At 36.1% G+C, this 27053-nt stretch overlaps 2 protein-coding genes across 8 annotated transcripts in view; one reads left to right on the top strand and one right to left on the bottom strand.

Moving 5' to 3' along the window:
- The window catches only part of LOC120430840 (cholinephosphotransferase 1), a 61060-nt gene extending 48582 nt beyond the window's left edge, over positions 1-12478 (bottom strand). For 2 of the 7 annotated variants that reach the window (XM_052707311.1, XM_052707310.1), the window contains exon 1: positions 11816-12478. In XM_052707311.1, coding sequence (XP_052563271.1) covers positions 11816-12027 — 212 coding nt within the window. In that variant the 5' untranslated portion in view covers positions 12028-12478. The remainder of the gene's footprint in view (positions 1-11815) is intronic. The other 5 variants (XM_039595966.2, XM_039595963.2, XM_039595962.2 and 2 more) reach the window with 5 other exon arrangements.
- A 6759-nt stretch (positions 12479-19237) lies between these two features.
- Positions 19238-20612, top strand: LOC120430842 (protein farnesyltransferase/geranylgeranyltransferase type-1 subunit alpha). The gene is made up of 2 exons (XM_039595969.2): positions 19238-19346; positions 19419-20612. Exon 2 carries the CDS (start codon positions 19499-19501, stop codon positions 20492-20494), a length of 996 nt encoding a protein of 331 aa, XP_039451903.1. The 5' UTR covers positions 19238-19346; positions 19419-19498; the 3' UTR covers positions 20495-20612.
- The last annotated feature ends 6441 nt before the right edge of the window (positions 20613-27053 follow it).

Raw genomic sequence — 27053 nt, forward strand, 5'->3', positions numbered from 1 at the left:
GACGATAGAAAATGGTGGGTTGTCTGGGTGAAACTTAGAAAACATCAATTTTCCTGTTTTTAAACCTTTGCATTGCAATATCTCAGCAACTAAAGGTCGTATCAACAAAGTCCGAATAAGCAAAATATAGAGAATTTTCTCAGCTTTTCAAAAATATTTTTTTCAAAACTGGGCAAACATGTGCATTAATTTTAAAAAATAAAAAACTGCGACTATTTTCAAAAAAGTCACTTAAATATGGCTATAACTTGAAAACGGTGCACTTTATCAAAATTTCACTAAAGTACTTTTTGATTGCAAATTTGATTTTACATCGAAAAATGAAGTTGAAAAATTTTACGACCAAAATTTCGATTTTTTGAAAAAATCAGTATTGATTAAAAAATTCATAACTCGGTCAATGATTTTTTGCACAACCTGGAAATTTCTGAAAAGTTGGCATTTTATGTCCTCTAAAACATATCAAAAAATAAAAAAAATTAAAAATAGTGTTTTTTTGTAAATCAAGTTTTAGTGATAAAAAGTTAAATAAAAAAATCACCAAATTTTTTTTACCGTGTATTATTTTTTTCCAGTGTAGTCCGTATCCATACCTACAACTTTGCCGAAGACACCAAATCGATCAAAAAATTCCTTCAAAAGATACAGATATTTTAATTTTCATATATCATATTTGTATGGACAGCTGCCAAATTTGTATGGAATAATATATGGACAAACCAATTATGTAAAATGGCTTCTTTGGGCATACCGAAGGCACCAAAAAAGTTTCAGTCGGATTAAAAAATACAAAAATTAAAATTGAAGAAAAAAGACCGATTTCGTAGAGAATTGCTCTAAAGTTGAAACAACTTTCCCGAAGAGACCATATTTTATAAATTCTTGAACTTCCTCTATTCAGGGTTGTTACGGAGAAATCGAAAAAAATATCCGCGCCATCCCAAAACCCAATCCGCGCAAAATCCGCGTCATTTTAAGAAAAATATTTTTGCGACAAACATATAAAAGAGTTTCATAATAAATTCAATTTTGTAATCTCAGAACGCAGAATCTTGAAAAGCTTATAATGTATTTTTGCTAGGATTAGGTAAACTAGAGGGAAAAGCCAAAACAAACATTTTGGCAAAAAAAATCAAAAACTAAATAAAGAAAAATAATAAAATTTTAAAATTGTCATAAATCCTCAATCTTGAGATTTTAAATTTAAGATACAGTTCATCAGCGATGGAATAATCCTCATCAAGAGAAAAAATCCGAAGGGAGCATGCTCTCCTCTCTCGCGCACGAAAGATCGGTAAAAAGAATCTAAAAAAATCATCATCTTGATTATTCGGCGGAACATCTCTTTCACTACTACACTTGCAAGTGTAACGTTACACGTCGGAAATTGGCCTGTAACATTTTGTAGATGGGCAATGTGTGTAAACAAAGTGAAAAAAATAATTTTGAGTGGTGCTGACAAGGAAATTCACAAAAAATCATCAGCAGATTGATTTTCTGGGAGAATTTCGGGAGCGATTTTCTTTTGCGTGATTTGCCTCCTCTCTCTTTCGCGCTGCAGTTCATACTCGATGATCTTACCAAAGCGTCACTTAGAAAAATCGAAGCAAATTTTCCTACATCTTCTTCTCAAAATTTCTCTAACCGAAAAAAAAACTCCAAAAACACTTCAAATTTTATCAGGTTTTCTGTAATCTAAGATGGTAACAAAAATGGCAGCATTCAAAAACCTAGGAATTTAAGAATTTAAGAATTTAAGAATTTAAGAATTTAAGAATTTAAGAATTTAAGAATTTAAGAATTTAAGAATTTAAGAATTTAAGAATTTAAGAATTTAAGAATTTAAGAATTTAAGAATTTAAGAATTTAAGAATTTAAGAATTTAAGAATTTAAGAATTTAAGAATTTAAGAATTTAAGAATTTAAGAATTTAAGAATTTAAGAAAATAAGTTTTTTGTTCTCTTGAATTATTTTTAAATATTGATATTTTTGATTTTTTTTCAGATTTTTTTAATTTTCAATTTGAAAATTTCGGATCTTTTATATTTTTTAAATATGATTTTTTTTAATACTATTTTTCCTAATTTTATTTCCTAAAATCTGAATAATTTAATTTTGAATGTTGGAGCTGTATTTTTTTAATGTTTTGTTTTTTTTTTTTCAAGAATGTTTAAATTAAAAAAAAATTCTGCTGGTTGAATCCCATCTAAAATTCAAAGGCGGAGGCCAGCTTCTGTTACGTCCAATGAAGCTCATATTTGGGATATAAACACAGTACACCCACTGAACATGCCCCAATAATAATTTTTGTTACATCCTAATATCTGTATCTTCAGGAAAAGTTTAAATTATGATTAAGATTCACAAGATTAAAATTGAATGTATCCAGTATAAAAGAATACTAAATAAGGGTAAAAAACATTACTCAAAACTTAAAAGAAATATTCAGAGTCAGTATGTTTAAAAATGAGTTGAGTGTAGTAATACATTTATTTAGGAAATCCTCAACAACACATTTAAAAAAAAATATTTCTTCATAATCTTCATCTTCATCTTTCGACGTTTCTTATTGAGAAAATACAAACAAAAATTTTCAGAAGAAAATTCAATTAATAAGAAATCGAAGTTTTTACACTCAACGAAAAAAATGGTCCTGATTCTTGATAATATTTTTCATTATAAGTTGAAAGTAATTTTATCTCTCTATATTTTTTTTAATCAAAATTGCTACTGCGCAAAATCCGCGCCAAATTCGCGCCGTCCGAAACAACCCTGTTTATTCCATAAATTTTTGTTTAATTTCTTTAATTCTTTAATTTAATTCTTTAATTTTTTATTTCATTTCACCACCACTATTTTGCTTACATTTTAGATTACACAAAATTAGAAAACTGTGGATCATTTTTAAATCATAGTTCAGTTTAATTTTCAGAAAAAATAGAATTTAGATAACGAATAATAATGTGAAATTTATGAAAATTTTCTAACCTTACAATTTGTTTAGAATTTTAGAATTAAAATTTAAAAATTTAAGAAATCAACAATTCAAAAAATATCAGAAATTCAGAATTTTAAAAATTAAGAATCCTTGAGCTTTAGAATTTTTTTTGTTTAATTTTCAAATGTTCGATTTTTTTACTTTTGATTTTTGTAATCATTGAATTTTTTTTTTTTGCCGGGACCGTGGTGTAGGGGTAAGCGTGATTGCCTCTCACCCAGTCGGCCTGGGTTCGATCCCAGACGGTCCCGGTGGCATTTTTCGAAACGAGATTTGTCTGATCACGCCTTCCGTCGGACGGGAAGTAAATGTTGGCCCCGGACTAACCTAAAAAGGTTAGGTCGTTAGCTCAGTCCAGGTGTAGGAGTCGTCTCCCTGGGTCCTACCTCGGTGGAGTCGCTGGTAGGCAGTTGGACTAACAATCCAAAAGTCGTCAGTTCGAATCCCGGGTGGATGGAAGCTAAGGTGTAAAAAGAGGTTTGCAATTGCCTCAACAATCAAGCCTTCGAACACCTAGTTTCGAGTAGGAATCTCGCAATCGAGAACGCCAAGGCAATGCTGTAGAGCGAATAATTTGATTTGATTTTTGAATTTTTCTGACAAAATGTATGATTTTCTCTATGATCTCAATATGTTGAACAAACGACCAATTTTAGAACAAATCTCTGAGGATGGTGGGGCAACTGCCTCATATTGTCCCACCCTGTGTGCGCTAGTAATATTTAATTTTCAGTTGAACGCAAATCCAAAGCAAATATTAATTATTTGATTTTTAAACCTAAACATATTGCAAACAAGCAACGCACAAAGTAATGCCAAATGCAATTTTTCGTTGCTGTTCCTTTTTTTCGTGACCCTTTTCATAACCTTTTTTATATGGAGTTTCGCGTTCCTTCCGGACTGACCAATATAAAAAAATAAATATTATCAATGTTGCAAAGTTTGGCCTGGAAGACATTCAAATACATCATCAAGGGCGAATTTACAAAAAGAAATGAAATTTTGTAGTAATATTTTTAAGATCATCGAAATTCCCTGACCCAGCTTAAAATTCCCTGACTTTCCCTGACTTTTCCAGGTCAAATAAAATTCCCTGACAATTCCAGGTTTTCCCTGACTTTTCCAGAAATCGACACCATGTGCTATAAAATGTAACATTGTCTGCAGCAAATCCACTGTTGCAGATTTTGATATATATTTTTCCTTAGGGTGTGCACTTTATCAAAATTTCACTAAAATTCTTTTTGATTGCAAATTCAAATTTACATCGAAAAATGAAGTTGAAATTTTTTTTCGACCAATATTTCGATTTTTTTTAAAAATCAGTATTGATTCAAAAAATCTTAGCTAGGTCAAAGATTTTTTGCACATCCTGCAAACCAAGTTTAAGTGATAAAAAGTAAAATTAAAAATCACTAAAAACTTTACCGTTTGTCTTTTTTTTTTCAGTGTAGGCCTTATTCATAAAAACAATTTTGCCGAAGACACCAAATCGATCAAAAAATTCCTTCAAAAGATACAAATTTTTGAATTTTCATATAAAATTTTTGTATGGACAGCTGCCAAATTTGTATGGACAATTATATGGACAAACAAAGACGCAAAATAGCTTTTTTGGGCAAACCGAAGGCACCAAAACAGTTTCAGCTGGATCAAAAATTTCAAAATTTAAAATTTAACGATTTCGTAGAGAATTGCTCATATTGGTCATGTTTGTAACATAAACGCCTGCACCTTTTTTTGACATTTTTTTCCGAAGTCAATCCGTTTTATTTTTTTAAGGCCAAAATCCACAACCAAATGAAACTTGTTAACTAACAGAATATTGTTAGAATTCAACGGTCAAAACAGTAAAGTTTGTTTACAATTATACTTTTTGATTTAAGTTGTCTCCCTGTAATCAGCACAAACACCACAAATTATACGACAATGTATGGTGTGATGGCAGCATAAAAAAAACTAACCTATAACAAACAATGCCCACAACACACACAGACAGCACCGCGCCACGCAATCCAGCTGTCAGTCAGTCACTTTCACTACTTGAGAGTTGTGTTCGGTTCGTAGTTTGCGGCCAATGATCCTCGCGTTACCTCCCAGCCAGCCAGACAGCAAAAGAAACAAGTATTGTCTAATAATGAGATGATGATGATGACTTTTCGGTTCAAAGTGAGCAACAAAACGAGAGAAAAATGTATGAAAAATTCATCTCGTTCAGGTCCACCTTAGCAACTCGCCAGACAGTCAGCCGCGGTTGGATAAAAATAAAAATTCAAAGGCGATTCTTTTGCCTCGATGCTCTTTGAACTATTTGCTGAACATCTAGATGAGTTTTGTTTCACTTGTCAACGCCGTTTGGGTTGACTATACTTTTAAGTTTTAAAGTAAATTTGTAATTTTTAAAACGCAATTTCATCTTAAAAAAATCTTCTGCGTTTCTTAAAAATTATCCAACTGTTTTTGCCACCCAGAGTCGAATGCTGGTTGCACCATACCAATATCGTTGCACGTTGGCTCTATTATCGTTATGGCACGTATAATTGCTCCCGACTGGCTGCCGGCGGCCGTTGTTATTAGTTGTGATGCTCGAGGGAGTTGTGTTGGCTCAAGTGAGCAAAAAGAGGGAAGAATCCAACACACAAAGATGAAATAACTATACCAATAGGTAGCGATATAATTCATAACCACGTGCGGATGTTTTTGGGTACGGTGTGTTTTGCTGAACAAAGAGAACAGGTGACTGTTGAAAGATTTAGTGGAATTTTCGAGGACAGTTTCTACACCCAAAGGAAAAATATATCTCAAAATCTGCAACAGTGGATTTGCTGCAGAAAATGTCACATTTTATAACATTTTTTGCAGCAAGCCCGTAGATCATTTTTGCCCACGTGTAAACATTTCAGCGATGTGCAGTTCTCACCAACACATAAAAGGCTGGCCCGTCCCCGAGCAACACTCCAAAGAGAAGAAAATGTTGGTGCTCTTTCACTCACATTTCATCAAGCGTCCATGGCGCGGTGGTAGCATGTCGGATCAACAACCAAAAAGTTGGTGGTTCAATCCTCGTTCTGTTAAGGTTTTTTTTGTGAAATACAACCAAGAAGCCGTCGGTAATGTCGATAATTGTCGGTAACGGGCAAAAATGTCATACCCCTATATCGCAAAAAATGCATGAGGACAGTTTTCATGCAGATTCTGATATACTTTCATGCCGCCATGCATCACAATCATGCGACCGCCGTTTGGGTGTAACTATCATATTAGTGTTTTTAACCCTTACAGGCCTGAATTTTTCTGAGCTATGTTAATCTAAAATTTTGGTATCAGTAATTAAATTTTTATATGACTAAACAGAAACAGGCAAAAAAAAAAAGTTACATTTCATTATTGGACTTCTGGGTCCTCCAAAGTGAATATGAATATGAACCATAATCGGAAACTTGGTACAATCGTGTTGTTACGTCGGTAGACTCCAAGATCTGTATTCCAGGACACTTTGGAGGACCTAGATCATCTTAAAGGTGATCCAAAGGGATCAAAGTGGTACCACATGGTCGCGAGGATGTGGCTGGTAATAACTAAACTTCATTTGCCTAGAAAAATCGTTGTTATCTTGATTTTTATTCAAAATTTTCTGAAGTTTTCAAATTTCAGGTTTTCAGGATGTTCTAGGTCATCAAAAAGTCCATTAACAAGCACTCAAACATTTTTTCCTAGGTAGAGAAACTCATAAATTACAACTTTGCTGAACAATGTTGTATGTTTTGAGCACTGTGTGATTTTATGCAACCGAATTTCGGTATGGGTCATATATGAAAGGGTTAAAAACGGCTGTCCCCCGTGTCTCTTCAGTTTACGGTAAAGCTTTTTAATGTAACTGTTCATACATTTATTCAAAATTTATGTTTAAAAAAATTGAGAAATTTACAAAAAAATTGTATTTTTCAAATATTTTGCCGCAATTTTTATGCAATTTTCCTTTTATATTTAAAATTCATCCTAATAAAATGAAGCAAATTTTTGCCATTCTTTAAATATTTTGCAATAAGGTTTTTATGCAATTTTTCCCTCTTTATTTTAAATCCAATCTAATTTATGTTCTTAAAGAAATTTTCCTTCTTTTTTTATAAAAAAAAAAAACTTAAAGAAGGCAAAATCTCTCAAAAGACTTTTATTCTATCAGCAATTCCCCTCGAAAACAGCATGATTCAAAAAAAAGTTCTCCGAGCGGGCTCAAAATTTTTCTAGGGGTTCCTTGGCGAAAATAATTTGACCCATATTATTTGTTTGCCCATTAGGGTGACCTACGCCGTGTTAGGGTGGTCCGAAAAAAGGCCATTTTCGTCATTTTTCGCAAAAACCACTTTTTCGAAAATTCATATCTCCTCGCCATTTAATCCGATTTTAGCTGTCTTAGACGCAAAAGAAAGATGATTAGTTTGGCTATTTGGGAAAAATACTAGGAAGCTTCAAAAATCTAGTTTAACATTTGAAAAGGTCGTATGAAAACTTAAACTGCTGTTTTGAAGGTCTCGGGACCAAAGAGCTGATTAGTAGTGCGGTGCCTGTGTGGACGCGCAGTCCTGTTTTTTCGTGTTATTTTCCATCTCTTTTGTGTCGCTATTTGTGTACATGGGGTGATTGGATTTCTTCTTCTTCTTTTTTCATTTATTTTTTGTTCGCGCGTTCGTTGGCCGATGAGTTTTATTTTTGTTCTCTTTATATAGTTTTCGATAGAAACGATCCGATTTTTGTTTTTTGAGACAAGCAAGTCGTATTGCTGGATTAAGTCCTTTCCATATCATCGAGGATCGGAAGGCACGTCGACGGATATGTTTTAAGGCTTATGATATAAAATAATTTTAATGAATGAAGCCCTTCCTACATCACCGTTGATCGGAAGGCACGCCGACGGAGAATTTCTGGAGAATCGCGGTCGAATTAATACTATATTTAAATCCCTAGATAGGTATCTTTCCGCAGCCGGCTGCCTAAGATTTTTAAAATTTCAACCCATAAACAAATTGCTCATGGTCGCATCACCTACCACAGTGAATCCTGACCTCATATCCATCTTACTAACCCCTCAAAACTCATGTGATACTTTGTCGGAGACGCAGTCGATTTGGCGGTCCCATCACTCAAGTATCGGACTAAAATTCCAAACCACTTCCCCGTGTCTTACCACTGGTCGTGGCCGGCGTCGGTATTGATCAGCACGATAGGGACCTTTGAAAATTGCGAAGGGATGATGATTGGATCCTACTTTTCATCTGTGGTCCACGGAGCAATGTTTGGGGGTCCTGGTCAATAACGAAGTAGCAGCTACGGGTAGACACCAATGCTATGCTATGCTATGCTATGTTTTGAAGGTCTCGGGACCAAAGAGAATATGTCTGAAAATATTTTTACCTGATTCCTCTAAAAATTTTACCAAAATTTTCGTAATTGAAATACGCAACTTTTGGTATCGCTGAAATTTTCAAGTTATCGCAGTTTTAGTGAAAAAAGTCGTTTTTTTTGCTGTTTTCGTCATTCTACCATTTTTGCGCGTGGCGCGTCGAAAACCCCAGTTTTTATTTTTTTGCGTCTAAGACAACTAAAATCGGATTGAATGGCGCGGAGTTATGATTTTTTTTAAATAGTGATTTTTGCGAAAAATTACGAAAATTGACATTTTTCAGACCACCCTAACACGGCGTAGGTCACCCTAATGGGCAAACAAAAAAAATATGGGTCGAATTATTTTGGGCAAGGAACCCCTAGAAAAATTTTGAGCCCGCTCGGAGAACTTTTTTTGATAATCATGCTGTTTTCGTGGGGAATTGCTGCTATATACCTAATGCTACATTTTTTTTTGTACAATTTGAGTTTGTTTATGAAATTTTCCCTTTTATTTATTTAAAATTTAACTTATAGAAGGTAAAATCTCTTTAAAGATTCACATTTCCATTATTTAAATGTTTGACATTTGCATTATTTTTTATGTATTTTCCTTACCTTTATTTCAAAAATCTATTTGCATTTAAGTGTATTTTATACAATTTACCCTTCCTTATAAAAATGCATAAACATTTCAATTGCAAAAAAAAATAGCAGAGGAAAAATTGAAGAGAAATGTTTCAAGAGTACATCTTCAAGAAATTTTTCCTTCTTCAAAAAGAAGGGAAATCACATTAAAAAACTTAATTGCAAGATTTTTAAAAAGGGAAAAATATATAAATTGCATTGAAAAATCTCAATTGTCGAAAATTTTTAAAGTACATCTTTTAGAGGGGTTTCCCTTCTCTAGGTTAAATTTTAAATAAAGAAAGGAAAATTTCTTAAAAAAAAAAAATTGGCAAAACATTATGAATAAGGGAAAAAGTTTAAAGCTATCAAGAGATTTTACTTTTTTTAACTCCTTTTTTTTGAAAGATTAAAAAATGAGAAAAAATACACATCTAATAGGAGAAAATACAGAGATAATTGATTTTTCGAATAAAAAAACACATTCTTTAGAAGTAATATAAAAAAAGGAAAAAAACACTAAATTTTAATTCAAAACGAGAACAAAATAAACTAAAAGCAAGTAATAATAATGCCAAATGTCCCTGATGGTTTTTGAACTAGTTATGCCAAACGTTCATTATGTTAAATGCCCATTAGGCAAAAGTCCCTGATGTCTTGGACCAATTATGCCAAATGTCCATCAGGCCATACGCAAATGTTTATTTTTTTAATGCAGGCAATGCACTGGCAAAAGACAAAACGAAACAAAAACAAAAATAATGTATGTGTTGAAGAAAAAAAATAAGAAAAAATGAACAATAATCAAATTTTAACATTTAACCACCAAAAGTGATGTTTTCAAAAACTCTATAATTTAGGCCGTTGCAAATATTTCGTCTAAACTTTGCCGATGAAACCAAATCGATCAGAAGATTTCCTTTGTCATTTGTGAGTGGCGAGATCATTAAATTGAAAGAAGATTGGTATGAGCGATTGCATGATTCAAAACGACTTCTTTGCTTATAGAAAAAGTTTCACAAAGTTTAAGCCAAATCATTAATCACAAAAATATATGTACTTAAAAAAATTGCAAATTTGAGCAAAAAAAAATCTTATAAAATGGTATAATGAAGCGAAAAAATAGGACCCAGAAAACATTTATTGTTATTTCGATTAGGTTAACAATTCGAGCCAAACATTTCATTAGGACTCAAAACCAAAAACCGCCATTCGAGAAAATCGCTTGCAAAAAGTGGGCAACTTGTTTCAAATCCTATTTAAAAAAGAAGCTTGACTGATAGCATTTTAACTGACGATTCGATAAATTACATCATTATCCTGAACTCTGCTTTAATGCTTCTTTATTTTTGTAGATTTTCGCAATAAAAATCATAATTTTAAAAAATCCCGTTATTAGGCCCTTTTAGCTTTCCAACTGCTGTGCATAATGGGCCCTTTCTAAATGCAATTTCGAAGCGAATTAAAAGGGCATTAAAGCGCTGTCGCCGGATTGATGTTTTGAATGATGTTTATGGGCCCTTTTGTATAGTTAGAAATAATGAGGGATTCAGTGGAAATTTTGATAATTTGTGAAGTTCTGCGATTGAATGGTGTAGATAAGGTATGTAAAACATAAAAATTCTTCAAAAGAGTACTGAACAGCAGCCGCGGGACCGTATTAAATATTGTATTTCAACGAAGTTTTTTTCTTCAGAAATGCTTGGTGAAAAGTAAACCAAACTTTGTTTTGAAATGAATTAGTGTTAAGAATTTATGAAAAGTTCATTTTATAACACGAAAAGTTCCACAACTAATAAAAAGTAACGAAAAACAAAAGGGCACATATTACATTTTTTTTGGTTTTGGAGTGAAAATTGTTAGGGACCATCCATAAACCACGTGGACACTTTAGGGGGGGGGGGGGGTAAGCGATTGTCCACGCTCCATACAAAAAAGATTTTTTTTGTATGGGCAATTGTCCACGAAGGGGGGGGGGGGGGTTGAGATTCCCAAAAAAGTGTCCACGTGGTTTATGGATAGTCCCTTATGTGCCCTTTTGTGTTTTGATTTTTTCAATGGTAAATTGTTTGCTATCAATCTGATTCTTGGAGGGCATGTAGGGATTGTACTAATGAATGGAATAGTTGAATAATCCCGAATGTTTACGTTTTGGTTTTGTGCCCTAATGAAATGTTTGGCTCGAATTTTGATTTAATCTTCGGAAGTGTCAAAATCTACAGAACAAAGTGAACAAAGTTGTTTTTACCAACTTTGGGATATTTTGGTTTTTAAAATAACTGCCAAAAATATATAGCTTTATTCTACACATCCGGCAATATAATTAGCCAAGCACTTATGTCCAAAACTAGTCACACTTCCCACAACAGTTCACATTTTTTTCTCCCTGTCCAAGCAAAATTCCTTCGTACGTCCTATCTCGCCTTCCAACTCAGCTGCTGCGAGTACAAAGTGAGTCATCAATAACCGTAAGTAGCAGCAGCTTGCTTGCAAGCGCTAATCCAAGGTAGACAAGGTAACTTTTTCTTCCCCCCACATTTCTGACGTCAAAGCCGGGTCGCAAAAAAATCCACGGGCAAGATCCCCGGCGTAATAACCGATCGTGATCTGGTCCAGAAGATTTTTTTGCTACGTTGAAATTCCGTCAGTAAGTGCTTTTCGGCTAATTGCAGGTCACAAACTTATGTAACGTTAATTACCCCCTCTTCCACTGTTGCGCTCTTTTCGGCACTTTGTGGACCACCCAAGTTTGGCCACATCTCTTTCGTGATCGGTTCCGGATTCAAAGTATGGGAAAGCCAACTTACTAGATGAGGATCAGCGTGGTCAGTATGTTGACCGCCAGTCCCACGATCGTGATCAGGTTTGGGGCGAGCCAGAGCGGGACCCTGGCCACGAGCCAGCACCACCACGGCTGCAGAATCGGATCCAGCAGGCTCACGCTGGTGCAGGAATACTTGTGCTCGCCGAGCTTCTTCAGCTGGCCCGCCTGCAGCAGTTTGTTTTTGTAGAAATTCATCTTCCTCCTCCTTTTCCCCGTCAAGCTTCAAATACTTCCGGTTCCCGGACCTTGCCGGAACAAACTTCAAACTTTCTTCTAGATTTTTCCTGAAACACCACCTCTAAACGGAGTGCCGTCACCGACGTCGTCGTAAGCCACACCGACCTGGCTTCTTCCTGGTTTATTTTCTTTTATTGCACTTGGCCTCCGCGGGGAAAGAACTTCACCTCTCAAGGAGGAACCACTTTTTTCACATCCACTAAAAAAACTTCTTTCTTTCAGAATCCCTCCGAAAAGGAACACAATTTCTGCACACACGCGACGGCGGTACACGGCGGCTTTCGCGGACACTAGATTTTTTTCGGAGTTGCCCGCTGGAACCCGAACGGAACGTTCAATCACGGCGAAAATTTCCTTGCTTCTGCGGCGCGGCCAGTCGCAAGTGGGGGAATCGCGCAATCGACGAAATCAGGCGATGCTTTTCTGACGCGTGGTCGGAGAAACGTCAAAAATATTGAGGAAGGGGGTTTGGCGATTGGGTCAACTACACGGCTAACGGAATTTCGGGAAATGTGGGTTAATTCAAAGTGCACAAATTGGGTACTAAAGCCCTATGTCATTTTTTATGTACAACGGTAAAAAACACGATTAAAAACCATTTCTGATCACTTTTTTTCATTTTAATGCAAAAAAAAAAATTGACAAGACAACATTTTTTCGATGGATCAACTATGGTCCCCTTGGAACGAGCTGTCAAGTAGGAACTTTTCTGTCAAGAAGGACCGCGAGGATAATTTTTCAAAATTGATTTAAAAATCAATTTTAAACTCTTTGTGGTCGTACAAAGGGTCATTGTACTCAGAAAAATAAGCTTTATCGCTGTAAACAATAATATCAGCAATCTAAGCTTCATTTTAGGACCCAATTGGGTACTAAAGCCCTATGTCAATTTTTATGTACAACGGTAAAAAACACGATTAAAAACCATTTCTGATCACTTTTTTTTAATTTTAATGCAAATTTTTTTTTTTTTTTTGACAAGACAACATTTTTTCGATGGATCAACTATGGTCCCTTTGGAACGAGCTGTCAAGTAGGAACTTTTCTGTCAAGAAGGACCGCGAGGTTAATTTTCCAAAATTGATTTAAAAATCCATTTTAAACTCTTTGTGGTCGTACAAAGGATCATTGTACTCAGAAAAATAAGCTTTATCGCTGTAAACAATAATATCAGCAATCTAAGCTTCATTTTAGGACCCAATTAATTTAAAAAAAAAACTAAGAAGAATGTATGGTTTTATTTTTAAACTCGTTTTAATAGTTTAAAAAAAACTTTGTTTTACATTTTGGGTGGTTTTGTAACCGCCTTGAATCAGGAGTTTTCAAAACACCCAAAAAGCAAAAAAAAATAAAATTTTGTTTATTGGACCTTTTTAAAAAACACTCTAGATTTATTTTAATCGAATTTTAAGCTCGACTATAAGGCTTTCTAGGCCCAGTGAAAAAAATATAATTTAACTCAAAAATGACGAACTCCTCGTCACAGTGCCCTGATGCAAACAATGATCGAGCTGTAGCTGTCACAGCCCTGCGAAGTATGTTGGCTGACATATCGGGCAGTCAATCAAAAAAACCAGCTAGAAGTCACCTGACAAAAATTTTTTGCTAGAAAGAGATAGGAAGCCTGATGCAAACAAACGTCCAGCTGTCATGTAAACATACTTTGAATGTGTTGGTAAATTTCTGACTAGAAAGCCTTATAAGTCTTGTTTTCACAATAATAAAAAAAGGTTGTAGACAGAATTAAAAATTTCCAAAAAAAATCGTGGAAACTGTGAAAATTTTGTTAAGAAGTGCAGATTTTGTACATAACGAAAAGCCGAGGAGCCGAGTTGGTGTCGGAAAATTTTAGTAATCAGGAGTTGGAGTCATCGGCAGCTATACACTGGTGGTTTGACACAAATTGTTGTCAAACGAACGGTTGATTGTAGATGACGGCCGTAAGTTGTGTACATTTTCTAACTTTTACTTTACTTAACTATTCTAAGCTAAGTGATTGTAGATATGCCATTACTATCAAACGTTTGGATTGATAGTAGATGTGAGTCCCGTAAACTTGACTTTGTCAAACCAACGAGGTACAAACTAAAAAAAAATGTCAAACGAAAAAGTTACCAACCACCGGGGGTTGAGTGTATTTGGCACATTTGGCTTTAGTATACCAGTGACCTTCTATCGGATGAGGAAGTCCCGGTCTTGGTTGTTAGGCCGTTAAGTCATACCAGGCATGGTAATCGATTTTTTTTTTATTTTTAATGAAGAGAAATTCTTGAGAAATATATGTTTTGCATTTTTTTTATTTTAAGAATTTTACAAAAAAATGCCATCGTTTTTCTATAATTATATAAAATTTGCAAATAATGTACTTATCTATTTTAAAAACATAAAAAAAAATTGTTAGCAATTAAGGCAGTGTCTTTTATTTTGCAAAGAAGAAAATTTGTGGAAATCTTACAAAGTTATGTTTTTTTACAATTTGTTAAAAAATGTCAGAAACTATCATTTTATTTGATTTAAAAAATATGATTTTTTTTGTTGAGTTTAGAACCACTGCGACCATAGAATACAAAAAATATGATACTATCCCTTCGGGGTCAAAAATATATCGCCAGTGTACCCTCTCATTTCCCTTCTCTCTGCTTCCACCCCATTGTTTGAACTGACGACCTTTGGATTGTGAGTCCAACCGCCGCCAGCGATTCCACCGGAGTAGGCTTGGTTTGGTGTGTTGTTTGTACTTATGGCATGGAGACGACTCCTACACCTGGAATGACTTAACGGCCTAACAACCAAGGCCGGGACCGACATTTTACTTCCTCATCCGATGGAAGGTTGCAGCAGATGGGAATCGAACCCAGAATCATCCGCTTACAAAGCGGACAGCGTAACCATTCGGCCACGCACTGCCACCGACCCCACGGCTACAGATCTGAAATATAAAAATTGTGGGGTTTACGAGCGGTTTTCCAGTGATGAAAGACACAAATTTTTAAGAGCGGATACAGACATCGCTCATGTATTTCAGTAAAAGAGCTCTCAAAAATCAGACTTTGAGTTCTGGGTTTCAGGCCAAAATTCAATCGGAAGAGCGCATCTAAACCTTCAATTTAGTAATAGATTTTTTTCCTGGGACGAATCCTCGCGGTGTACGAATTTTTTAAAGATTTCTGAGAAAAGCGTTTTTCCAAAAGCAAACCTTAAACCTTTCTTTTGTAAGAAAGGCAAAAAATCAATTTGTGTCACTACACTGAAAATTCGTTACACTTTTTATTCAAGTGCCCAAACACAAGAATGATTGAATAAAGCCACATCATAGATCTAATTGGTCAGGGTCAGATCATGTGCGAAACACTTCGATGCGCTGTGGGAGTTTTGCTCAGTGTAGTTATTACAAGGGCAAGAAACATATAGAAGAAGTTCGATCCAACTCTCAACTCAATCTCAACTCATTCTCAACTCATCATATCTGGAGTGTTTTTTTGAAAAGGTCCAATAAACCAAATTTTCAGTTTTTGCTTTTTGGGTATTTTTTAATACCCCTGGCTTAAGGCGGTTTCAAAAACACCCAAAAAGCAAAAACTGGAAATTTGGTTTATTGGACCTTTTAAAAAAACTCCAGGTATTTTTTTTTTTTTTCATAAAATTATTTTTATTAGGTCCTTTTCGGTACTGGGACCTGGTTAGGACCGAGTCGGCTTTTGTAATTACATTTGGCTTAATAATTACAGAGGATCTTGTGTGTAAATGTTAATGGGAGGGGAGCCGATTACCCGCGGCCTACTCGGGGTTAGTAGGGAAGGAATTGATGTTAAAGACAAGGCGTGGGAAGGGAAGGGGAATTGTGTAGGGGTCTTGGTTGGCTCTGCTGGCCTTTGCGTTTTGTCCTCAGCCGCAACTCGGTGTCCAGCTGCTGGGGCGTTCTTGCTTTGCTTCCGGTGCAAACCAGAAACGACGGCTTTGTGTGAAGGCGAGTTATACTAAATAGAGGAAAACTAACTGAAGAGAAACTAACTGGAAGAAAACTAAATAGATATTTTGGAATCTGAGAGGAACTGATAGATAGGATAGAGAACATCAAGGTCTAGCTGAGATAGCGCGTCTCGCATCGGGATTTCTGGTGGTCTTCCTCGGGCCCTGAGGGTATCTTTCAACTTAATTCTGTGAGCCTGGTGATCTGGACACGCCCATACGAGATGGTCGATGTCCTGATAACCCTGCCCACAGTCGCAAAGGTTCGTATCACTCATGTTGATACGGTACAGATGAGCCTTGGACGAGTAATGGTTCGACATAAGGCGGGACATCGTTCTGATGAATCCACGCGTCAAGTCCATTCCCTTGAACCAGGCTTTTCTTTGCACCTTAGGTCGTATGGAATACATCCAACGTCCTTTGGTGTCGTCGTCCCATTGATTTTGCCAATCCAGAAGCGCACGCTGCCTCGGAAAACCGTAGCATTCTTGTAGGCTAATTGGCCTTTCAAAAATGTCTCCACTCTCAGCACCCTTCTTGGCGAGCAAATCCGCTTTCTCATTACCCGGAATCGAGCAATGAGCGCGGACCCACACCACCGTGATGCTGAAGGACTGAGCCGCCAGGTTGTTTAAAGTCTTGCGTATTTCCGTGAGGAAAAACGCAGACTCCCTGGTCGGCTTCAGAGACCGGATAGCCTCAACAGAGCTAAAGCTATCGGTGAAGATGAAGTAGTGGTCAGGTGGCATGGTCTCGATGATTCGCAGTGCGCAGTAAACCGCGGCTAACTCTGCGACGTAAACCGAACTCGGGTCCTTCAGCTTAAAGAACAGCTGATAAGATTCATGATAAACACCGAAGCCCGTACAGCCGTCGAGCTTGGAGCCATCGGTGAAGAATCTGTTGTTTGGAGAAACATGGTTGTACTTTGATGCGAAGATCGACGGTACAACTCCCCGCAGAAGATGGTTTGGGATACCGCGGATATCGGCTTTCATGGACGTGTCGAAGCCAATCAGGGTGCTGCTGGTTAACGGAGGCGTGCGCTGTACCGTTGTGCTCGGGCTCCATTCCCACGATGACATAAAGTCATAATATAGAAGCATGCGCCGAGACTCAACGTGAAGGTTCAGCAACGTTTCAAAGTTGTCAATTACCAGTTTATTCCTGTAATCACACCGGATCAGGAACCGGTAAGACAGTTCGTAGTAACGAGTTCGCAGAGGCAACACTCCCGCCAAGACCTCGAGGGTCATGTTGTGAGTTGAGTGCATGCATCCCAAGACAATGCGAAGACTTCGGTACTGTATCCGCTGGAGAACCAACAAGCGTGATTTCGCAGCTGTTTGGAAGCAGAAACTGCCATATTCCAGCACCGAGAGTATCGTTGTCTTGTACAGTCGAAGCAGGTCAGAAGGATGAGCACCCCACCGGTTGCCAGAGACGCTGCGCAGAAAATTAGTTCTTTGCAGGCACTTTTGCTTCAGGTAGTTGATGTGCTTCCCCCATGTTCCCTTTTGATCGAAGATGGTACCCATGTACATGAAGTGGTCCGACTGCTCGATAGTCTTTCCTGAGAGAGAAAGATTGAGCTGTGGCGGTTCATGCTTCCCCGTAAAAACGACCAGTTCCGTCTTCTCCGGAGAGAATTCAATACCCTTTCCAACTGCCCAATGGGCCAAGTTGTTCAGGGTATCTTGCAAGGGTTCTAGCAGATCGACTTCCTTCTTGGCAGCGATTGAAACCACTGCGTCATCTGCGTACTGTATAAGGGTGCAGTCTCCGGTCAAGCAATCGTCGATGTCGCTGACGTAAAAGTTATACATAGATGGACTAAGGCGTGAGCCTTGTGCCAAACCCATGTAACTTATCCGGGTGATTGCCAGATCACCTTGCACAAAGTGCATGTGTTTTTCTGACAACAGGTTGATGAGGAAGTTGCACATCGTCGGATTGAGACCGCTCCGCCGCAGCTTTACTCCCAACACATCGATGGAGACTGAATCGAATGCACCCTTGATGTCTAGAAAGACAGAAGCCATTTGCTGTTTCTTACCACGGGCTATGTCGATCCCTGTGGCCAGCAAGGCTAGACAGTCGCTTGTTCCCTTGCCTCTCCGGAAGCCATACTGCGTGTCTGACAGCAAGTGCTCTCGTTCCATCCATGGTTCGAGGCGGTCGAGGATCATCTTCTCCAGCAACTTGCGTAGACACGACAGCAAGCTGATTGGACGATACGAGTTGTGGTCGGACGCCGGCTTACCGGGCTTTTGAATGGCAACCACCCGGACCTGTCGCCATTCGTGTGGAATTACGTTCTGCTCCACGAACGTGTTGAACAGATTCAACAGACGCTGCTTGGCGACGTCCGGAAGATTTTTCAGCAAGCTGAACTTGATCTTGTCCGGACCAGGAGCAGTGTTGTAAACTCCAGGTATATTTGGCATGATTTAAAAATTGGCATGATTTAAAAATATTGGCATGATTTAAAACAAAATATATTTCTTATTTCTTGTTTTGATGGCACGTTCGATTGAGGGCTAGTTCCGCACTAAATGCCGCACTCAGAGCTGTCAAAGTGTTCCGCCACCATCTTGGAATTGAAACTGTAGCGCCGCACTCGATATTTTTTCAGTTTCATGCGAGTTCCACGCACACTCACGCAGAAAAATAAGGCATATTTCAATCAACAAAACGTTTTGTTGATTTGAAAATCATATTTTTTTGTTAAATCAACGCTAAACGTCAAAGCAGTTTTTTCGAAACAACAAAAGACTGTGTGGAATCGAGAAAATCAAGGTTTGTTTCAACGCAAAATCGGCGTTGATTATATTCAACAATTTTTTTTTAATTGATTCAAACTTCGTACAGGCTGATTCTCCAAAACTTTTTTCTGCGTGCTGAGAAATGACGTTCGATTAAACCAAAACTGGCACCGACGAGTGCGGAATTCAGTGCCGCACCGGCTCTTTAAACGAACGTATCATTAGTTGAATCTATATTTTTGAAAACAACACCTATAATTAAAACATTGTTTGTTGATGATCCATTCCGGATAGTGTCTATTGTGGAAACGTTTTCCAAAAACTTGTCGAAAAGTTAAAACAAAATTTTGGGGCTTGCAAAATTAAAATTTCGACCAGCTATTCCGAATCCACTTACATTTACTTTTAATCTCAGTTGACCTTTTCTTTTTCGACCTATTCGACCTTACCCCTCACCCCTTGTCACGAAACGTCAGTCAATTTTGTTTTTCTTTCTTCACCAAAGAAGTCATCCGTGCGCTCTCCTGCTGGCCAAGTCAGGTACAATTTTCTACTTAATTTTGCTTTATTTGCCCAAGTTAACAACTTTACAACATTTTACGACAACTGCAGCGCTTCGTCAGCACCCAGATAACGCAGTGTAACCGTCGATAGATTTCCAGCCGGAGGATTTTGCTCCCACTTTCGGTGCGATGGCTGACGGAAACAGTTCCGACGAGGAGTTCGGCGACGAATGGACCCTGTACGCGACCCGGCCCGAGTGGAAGGACGTCGAACCGCTGAAGCAGGATGACGGCGAGAATCCGGTGGTGATGATCGCGTATAGCGAGAAGTTTAACGACGTGTTCTCCTACCTGAGGGCGGTCATTTCCAAGCAGGAAAAGTCGCTGCGCGCGCTCGGATTGACGCAGGATGCGGCCAAGCTGAACGCGGCCAACTATACGGTGTGGCAGTACCGGCGGGACATTCTGAAGGCGTTGAATTGTAATTTGTACGATGAGCTGGACTACATCGAGACGGTGATCGAGGACAATCCGAAGAATTACCAGGTTTGGCACCATCGGCGGGTGATTGTCGAATGGTTGAACGATCCTTCGCGGGAGCTGGAGCTGACGGAGAACATTCTGAACATGGACGCGAAGAACTATCACGCCTGGCAGCACCGCCAGTGGGCCATCAAGAGCTATGGGTTGTTTGAGGACGAGCTGGTGTACGTGGACCGGTTGATTTCCGAGGACATGCGCAACAATTCGGCCTGGAACGAGCGGTTCTTCGTGCTGAAGCACACCGGGTTTACACCGGAAGTCCTCGAGCGCGAGATCACCTACGTAATGAACCGCATTCGGCTGATCAAGAACAACGAGAGTCCGTGGAACTTTTTGCGCGGTCTGCTCCAGCAGGGCGACGGGAAACTCGGCCAGTTTCAGGAAATTGTCGACTTTTGCGAAGATCTGTACGACTCGGGCATCCGGACGCCGTATCTGCTAGCGTTTCTGGTTGATCTGTACGAGGAGAAATACTTTGAAGCCAGGGACGAGGCAAATCGTGAAGAATACCGAACCAAGGTGCAGGACCTGTGCGAATCGATGGCCAACCAGCACGACAAGATCCGCGCCAAGTACTGGCGGTACATCGCGGAGAACTTTAGACGAAAGCTGGCGGCGGAGGAAAATCAAAATGGGCTGTAAAGGGAGAGGAGGGCGGTTGGCCGAGAACAAAAGTGTTTACTTTTTAATAAAAACTACTTAAATTATGTCGTCTGTGCGGTACGCAACTGGTGTGTGTAATAAAGCCATGAAACCAGGATCGAAAAATGCTGTTCGATTATTTTTGAGAAATTTCTGAAAAGTTGTGTTAAATGAATACCGATATTCACTCACGTTTTAATTGTGTTGTGATCTTAGAATCAAATTTAAGGTGCTTATTGATTTAACAAGCAGTTTATTCAGCTTACCTTGGTAATGATCGTGTTTATGGGCTTGCCAAATTCTGAAACAAAAAACAACTTTAAAAGCAGGAAAATAATACCATCTTGAATAAGTACCCATTTTAAAGTTCTTATTGTCAACTTATAGTATATATTTTAATAAATGACAGATTTGTTTTGCTTTGAAAAATAACTAGATTTCACTCAAAAAATCGGGAGTTAATTTTCAGATTTAATGTTTATTTTGCGATCACAAAGTATTGCAGCGGAATTTTGGAGTTTGGAGAAAAACCTTGGATTTTATTTTATTTAAAAAAAAATTAGATTTTATTTTATTAAAATTAAATTTTTAAATGATCATAGGTCTTTTGTGAAATATTCTTATCTACTAGATAGGAAGAATTAATAAATTTGAATTCAATTTTAAGTCAGGCTTAGGGGCAATCACACCGTCTTTGCAGACTGAATACCAATATTAAACCAGCCATTATCTGTTTTTTTTTTTTAATTTGGGCATGATGCAAAAAATATTAGGTAGTTGCACATATTTTACAAAGTTTATGTCGTAAAAATAATGTTTTCGTCTTCGATTTATTGAAAACTAATTATTGCTCTGGGTTTTTTTTAAGGTTTAATTAACTTTTTTTTGGTATTTGTGTATTTTTGAATACTCCTGCTTGAAGATGGTTTCAAAAACACCCAAAAACCAAAAATGTATTTTGGACTGTAAAATGTATGTATAAAAAATGTATTTTGGACTGTAAAATCAAATCCATATTGGACCATATTGTATTGTTGTTATGCACAAAAATATTTACAATTTATGTATATTTTATTTATTTTTAAATAATTTTTTAAACAGTTACAATCATCCATGTTCAAAAAATCAGAGGTTTGGTTGCGAAATTGTTTAATAAAATCCACTTGTTGGAAGAAGAGCCAACCTTTTCGTGGTTATTTCAACCCTTAGGAATTTTGAGGCATATATTTAAAAATAGAACTGTTTCAAAAATGTTACCATTTTTTCTAAAATGTTTGCCAAATAAAGACTAACCTTATAGAAATGATTAGCCGTTTCTAATCACTGAAAGATTTAATAAACGGAATAACTTTTTTTTAAGTGGTAGCTCATTCTGACCCGCAATCTGGAAATGTAGTCAAAACACTGATTAGGTACATAAAACAGTTTAATGTTATATTTTAATCAACCAAGCATTTAACCTTGATTCGAACTTACCAAAGCATAAATCCTCTTGAATTAATTCATTGTTTTGTAAGTTTTTCTAGAGTTTCAAAAAAAAAAACAAATTATTCGCTCTACAGCATTGCCTTGGCGTTCTCGATTACGAAATTCCTACTCCTACTCTAAGGTTTACAGGCCCTTTTATTTAGACGTCTATACCCCTCCGCCCCTCTTCGCTACAATAAGGCCTTTAAATTCTAAAATATTTATACATTCGACTGTATGTCTAAAAAAATATTTGACCCTTGCGAATCCAACCTTTTATTTAAAAACATGATTGATGAAAATAAGCTATTCCAATTCATATATCATAAAATATGTTCACAAAGTCATATTTCCCAAAAAAGTCTATCTAGAATTGAAAAAAACTTTCTCAAAAACGTTAAATGATTAGCGACACGTCCAAAATGAGCACTCCGTGAGCGAAATATGAGCGCGAGCGCGAGCTGAAAAAATCGGAGCAAACGTGAGCTAGCTCGCGCAGCGCTCCTCCTCACGAAAGAGCGAAAAGTGAGCGCTCACGAGCGCGTGAGGAACGCAACACTGCACCACGCGTAGAAAAGAAGGTAGGTACTAAATTTGATCTCAAGTTCATCTCTGGAGTTTTTTTTTTTTTGAAAAGGTCCAATAAACCAAATTTCTAGTTTTTTTGCATTTTGGGTGTTTTTTAAAACCGCCTTGAGTCAGGGGTATTAAAAACTCCCAAAAAGCAAAAACTGAAAATTTTGTTTATTGGACCTTTTCAAAAAAAAACTCCAGATCTGTAGATGAAAAATATGTGTCGGTACCTGTCAGGTACTCATTTTCTGATACCCGACAAGTACCGGCAAGCCGGTAGCAAAGTTTTGAGTAAGTGTTTTGGAGATTTTTGGATGTCTGCTCTGGTTGAAGAGAGCAAATATGAACAAAAATTCAAAAAATCCCAAAATTCAAAAAATCAAATAGTAACAAAATTGAAAAAAATCGAAAATTCTAAAATTTAAATTATGTTTATCAAATTGATAGATTTTTTATATGTTTTAATTTGTTGAAGATTTAAAAGACTCTTTTTAAAATTGTTTTTTTTTTGTTCTCCTTTGATTAGGCTCTGTAAACAAATGCAAACATTGAGTATGTCCCTCTCACACCTCCATCGGAATAAGCGGGACATACCAAATATTTACATTTCTAGAGTTTTTTTTCAAGGTCCTATAAGTTAATATGTTTCATATGTTTATAGGACCTTATCAAAACAAACTCTAGATTTGATTATAGGACTTTATACAAAAAAACCTAGGTTTTAGTTTTAAATTTATATTTTCTTCAATTTTATGAACTATTTTAAGCTCTTTTTTGCCTAGTTTTTTTGTTTTAATATTTATTTTGATTAATTTTAAATATTATTTTTTTATATATTTTTTAAAATTCTTAATTTTTTTTTCTTAATTTTTTTTAAGACCGTTGCAAATATTTTTCAATGTTTATGTTGCTCCCCCCCCTTCAGTTTTTTCTTAGAAAAAATAAAAATAAAAATTAAAGTATAATCAACTGAAAACCAGTAAAAATGAATTTTCCTGCATTTTGATCATATTTAGCATGTTTGAATTCCTTTGAAAACATTAATTAAATTTTCATGAAAAATTAATGTACTGTCCCATGAAAAGTTTTTTTTCGCGAAAAAAAAATCCCGTCAATACCTCGATATTTTGAAAACTAATGATTGGAAAGCAACTGGACGCGAGTAAAGTGCATTTTAAAACACTTTTTATTTATCCAAATGTTGAAACCTAGCCTTGTAATTTCATTTTTTTATTTTTTATTTTTGGCTTTGGTCAGAGCCGAGGGACATACACTTCAAAAAATATTTGCAGCGGCCTAAATTTCTTTAATTAAAAAACAAATTCTTTTATTTTTTTATTTAGGCTGGTACAAATTTTATTTAAAGTTTTTGTCGCACCCCTTCAATGTTGGCCCGAAAAATCAGGGGGCAAAAAAATATTTTTTCAAAAAACTTCAATATTTTTATGAAAATTTAAGTGCAATTAGTTAAAATCAATTTAAAATGAATTCCCCTGCGTTTAGAATCATTTTTAGCATGTTTGGGTTGATTTAAAAATCTTTTGAGTTTTTGAAAATTTTCGATGTCTACTATCGCTAAAGTTTTTTTTTCGCTAAATTTTTGTTTTCGTCAAATTTTACATTTTTTGAAAACTTTTAATGCAAAACAATGCAACTAGTGTAAAATATATTTTAAAACAGTTTTTCCATGCAAATGTTAAAACTATGGCATGTTATTTTAATATTTATATTTTTTTATTTTTTATTGTTTTTATCAGGGCTGCGGAGTCGGGTCATATTTCAAACGACTCCGACTCCGACTCCGACTCCGGCTTTCTCAGATTAGCTGACTCCGACTCCGACTCCGGCTCCGGCTTTGAACAAATGGTTGGCTCCGACTCCGACTCCGACTCCGGCCTACCAACTCTAGCCGACTCCGACTCCGACTCCGACTCCAGCTTTCAACAAATGGTTGGCTCCGACTCCGACTCCGACTCCACATATTTTTAAATGTTTCAAAAGTTAGATAACTATTATTAGTTAATTATTTTTTAAACATTGATAAATAGGATTATTTAAAAACTCTCTAAGCGTCATGTTTTTCTCAAGAAAATAAGTTAAGTAAAAGTAAAGTAAAGTAAATAAACGGATAAAAAGTTTCTAGGTTACAAGTTTTATACGTTATGGAAACAGAAATCAAAAAATATCTTCAGTTTTAGAGGCATTTTGAGAAGAACAGTTTTGTAAGTAAATTTGGATTTATTTGCTTCACCTCAAATTTGAAAATATTTTTTTCAAAGCTAATAAATTTAAATATTAATCTGTTATTTTTGAATGAATAACTAAAAGAAACCTGGCCTTAATGATCTATTGAACATTAAAATTCAATTTGCTCACTTTCAGGCTGACATTTGTAAGAAGCACAGTGACAGGCACCTTGTTTTTTAAATGACAATTTTAAACGAAACATGTATCTAAACAATTTCTTCGTGGAAAGGACGCTTAAAATGTCCTTTTCAAATATCTGTGACATGGAAAATATTTTAACCTGGAAATTTTTAATTTATTTTAATTTTAAAATTTTATATACTTTTAAAAGGAGGCGCACGATACTTCGTGAATCTTCACCTAAAACGAAGCTTTATGGATGATCTTGCGCCTCCATCAAAATATATGAAAAAATTAAAAGATAATAAAAAACTAATATCCACATGTAAAATATTATCCAGGTCACAAATATTTCACATTAATTCGTAACAGTTGATAATATTTTGATTCTGTTTTTTATCTTTAATATTTGAAAAATAAATTAAAAACTTATGTTTTGTTCGATACATTTTTTTATTAGTTCATTTTGGTACTGAATTCTTGAGATTTGTTCAACGATAATTTGCAACGATATCAAAATAGTTTACCTAAAATCAACATCAACAATCAATGGTTATTTCAAATTTGTTGCAACTTCTTTTGACATTTTTTGTTAGTTTCAATTATTTTAAATGCAGCACTTTGATTTTCTTGTACTCAGTTATAAACAAAATGCGCATGTTGAGTTCCAAGTAAGAGATTGTTATTATCATTGATTATTTGTTACAAAAGTTAAACTGTCAGTGACTCTTGTTCGATCTGCAAAAACAGTTATTACTATTTATAATCTTTTTATGCACCTCGTATTTTTTTCCTTCTTCAAAAACATAATGGCATCTGATAAATCAATTAAAAATATAAGTTGATTTGTAAATTAAGCTGTTATATAGGAAATACTGAACAATAAAAAAAACATATTTTTGTTGAATTTAAGATAACTCCGGCTCCGACTCCGACTCCAGGTTACCAGAAATCTTCGGCTCCGACTCCGACTCCGACTCCAGCTCTTAAAATTTAGCCGACTCCGGCTCCGACTCCGACTCCAGCTGTTCGAGTTTTGACGACTCCGACCCCGACTCCGACTCCAAGCTTCCCAAAAAGACCCGACTCCACCGACTCCGGCTCCGACTCCGACTCCGACTCCACAGCCCTGGTTTTTATTTTTAAAATTTCTTAATTTTTTAAATAAGAAAAATATTTTAAATTTTGCATTTTTATTAACTTTTTGAAAATTCTTAAAATTTTTAAATTTTTAATTTTTAATATTTTTTAGGTTTTTTTCGTGCTTGATTCGATTTTTCCGTGCAAAATTCCATTTGATGCGCTGCCGTTCTACGCATAATTGTCCCATGTCATTTTTTGACGATTCTGACTTTTTATCATTTTTAAGTTTAGTTTTACATATACTTTCAGAAAAACACATAAAATCTAGTACTTTGTTCAGAAAATCATTGAAAACAACACCAAGTCTGTTTACAAGACGATTACAAAAAAGGGTGATAAAATGTTAACCGGGGTGATTAGGGACATATAGGGCGAATAGGGACAATGATGCGTAGAAACACAGAAATCGATCTATAAATTTCAATCGCGTTTTTCTCAGTTGTCCTTTTTTGAACATGGGACAATTATGCGTAGAACGGCAGTGCGGTACTGAACAGGCTGAATACCGGGTAGCAAAGTGAAATATTTAGATTTTGAAGCACATTTGATTTAAATCAAAAATTCTTTCAGTGGCTTCAAAAAGGCAACAACCGGCACATGCTGATTCCTTTTGGGGCTGAAATTCGTTAAATTGAATTCAATACAGAATATTTTATAGTGATGATCAATTTTCTTCGAAAATGATCAACGGTTTCACCTTAACATTAGTTGAGTTAAAAAGGCCACTGAATCCACTTTGTAAATGCCGGCCCCAATACTCTTCACAGGTGTTCCCCTCAGGAACAGGGAAAGATTTACTTTTTACATAAGGCCTCCACGACTATTTTTTATCAAAAATCAGTGTTTTGAATGTAACATTTTAGAGTTAAGTTTAGTTTCTATCAATTGCTTTCTTTCTTTTCTATTGTGCACAACAAAACAACCGTTTGATTTCTCTTTTTTACTGTTATTATTTATCTCATTAATTACTAGCATTCATAGTTCATGTTTCTGCAGTGTTTGCGGTTGA

The sequence above is a fragment of the Culex pipiens genome, chromosome 2 (assembly GCF_016801865.2).
Source record: "Culex pipiens pallens isolate TS chromosome 2, TS_CPP_V2, whole genome shotgun sequence".
NCBI classification, from domain to species: Eukaryota; Metazoa; Arthropoda; class Insecta; order Diptera; family Culicidae; genus Culex; species Culex pipiens.

Excerpts from the sequence above, each read along its gene's own strand:
- LOC120430842 (XM_039595969.2), top strand. The coding sequence starts at position 19,499 with ATGGCTGACGGAAACAGTTCCGACGAGGAGTTCGGCGACGAATGGACC.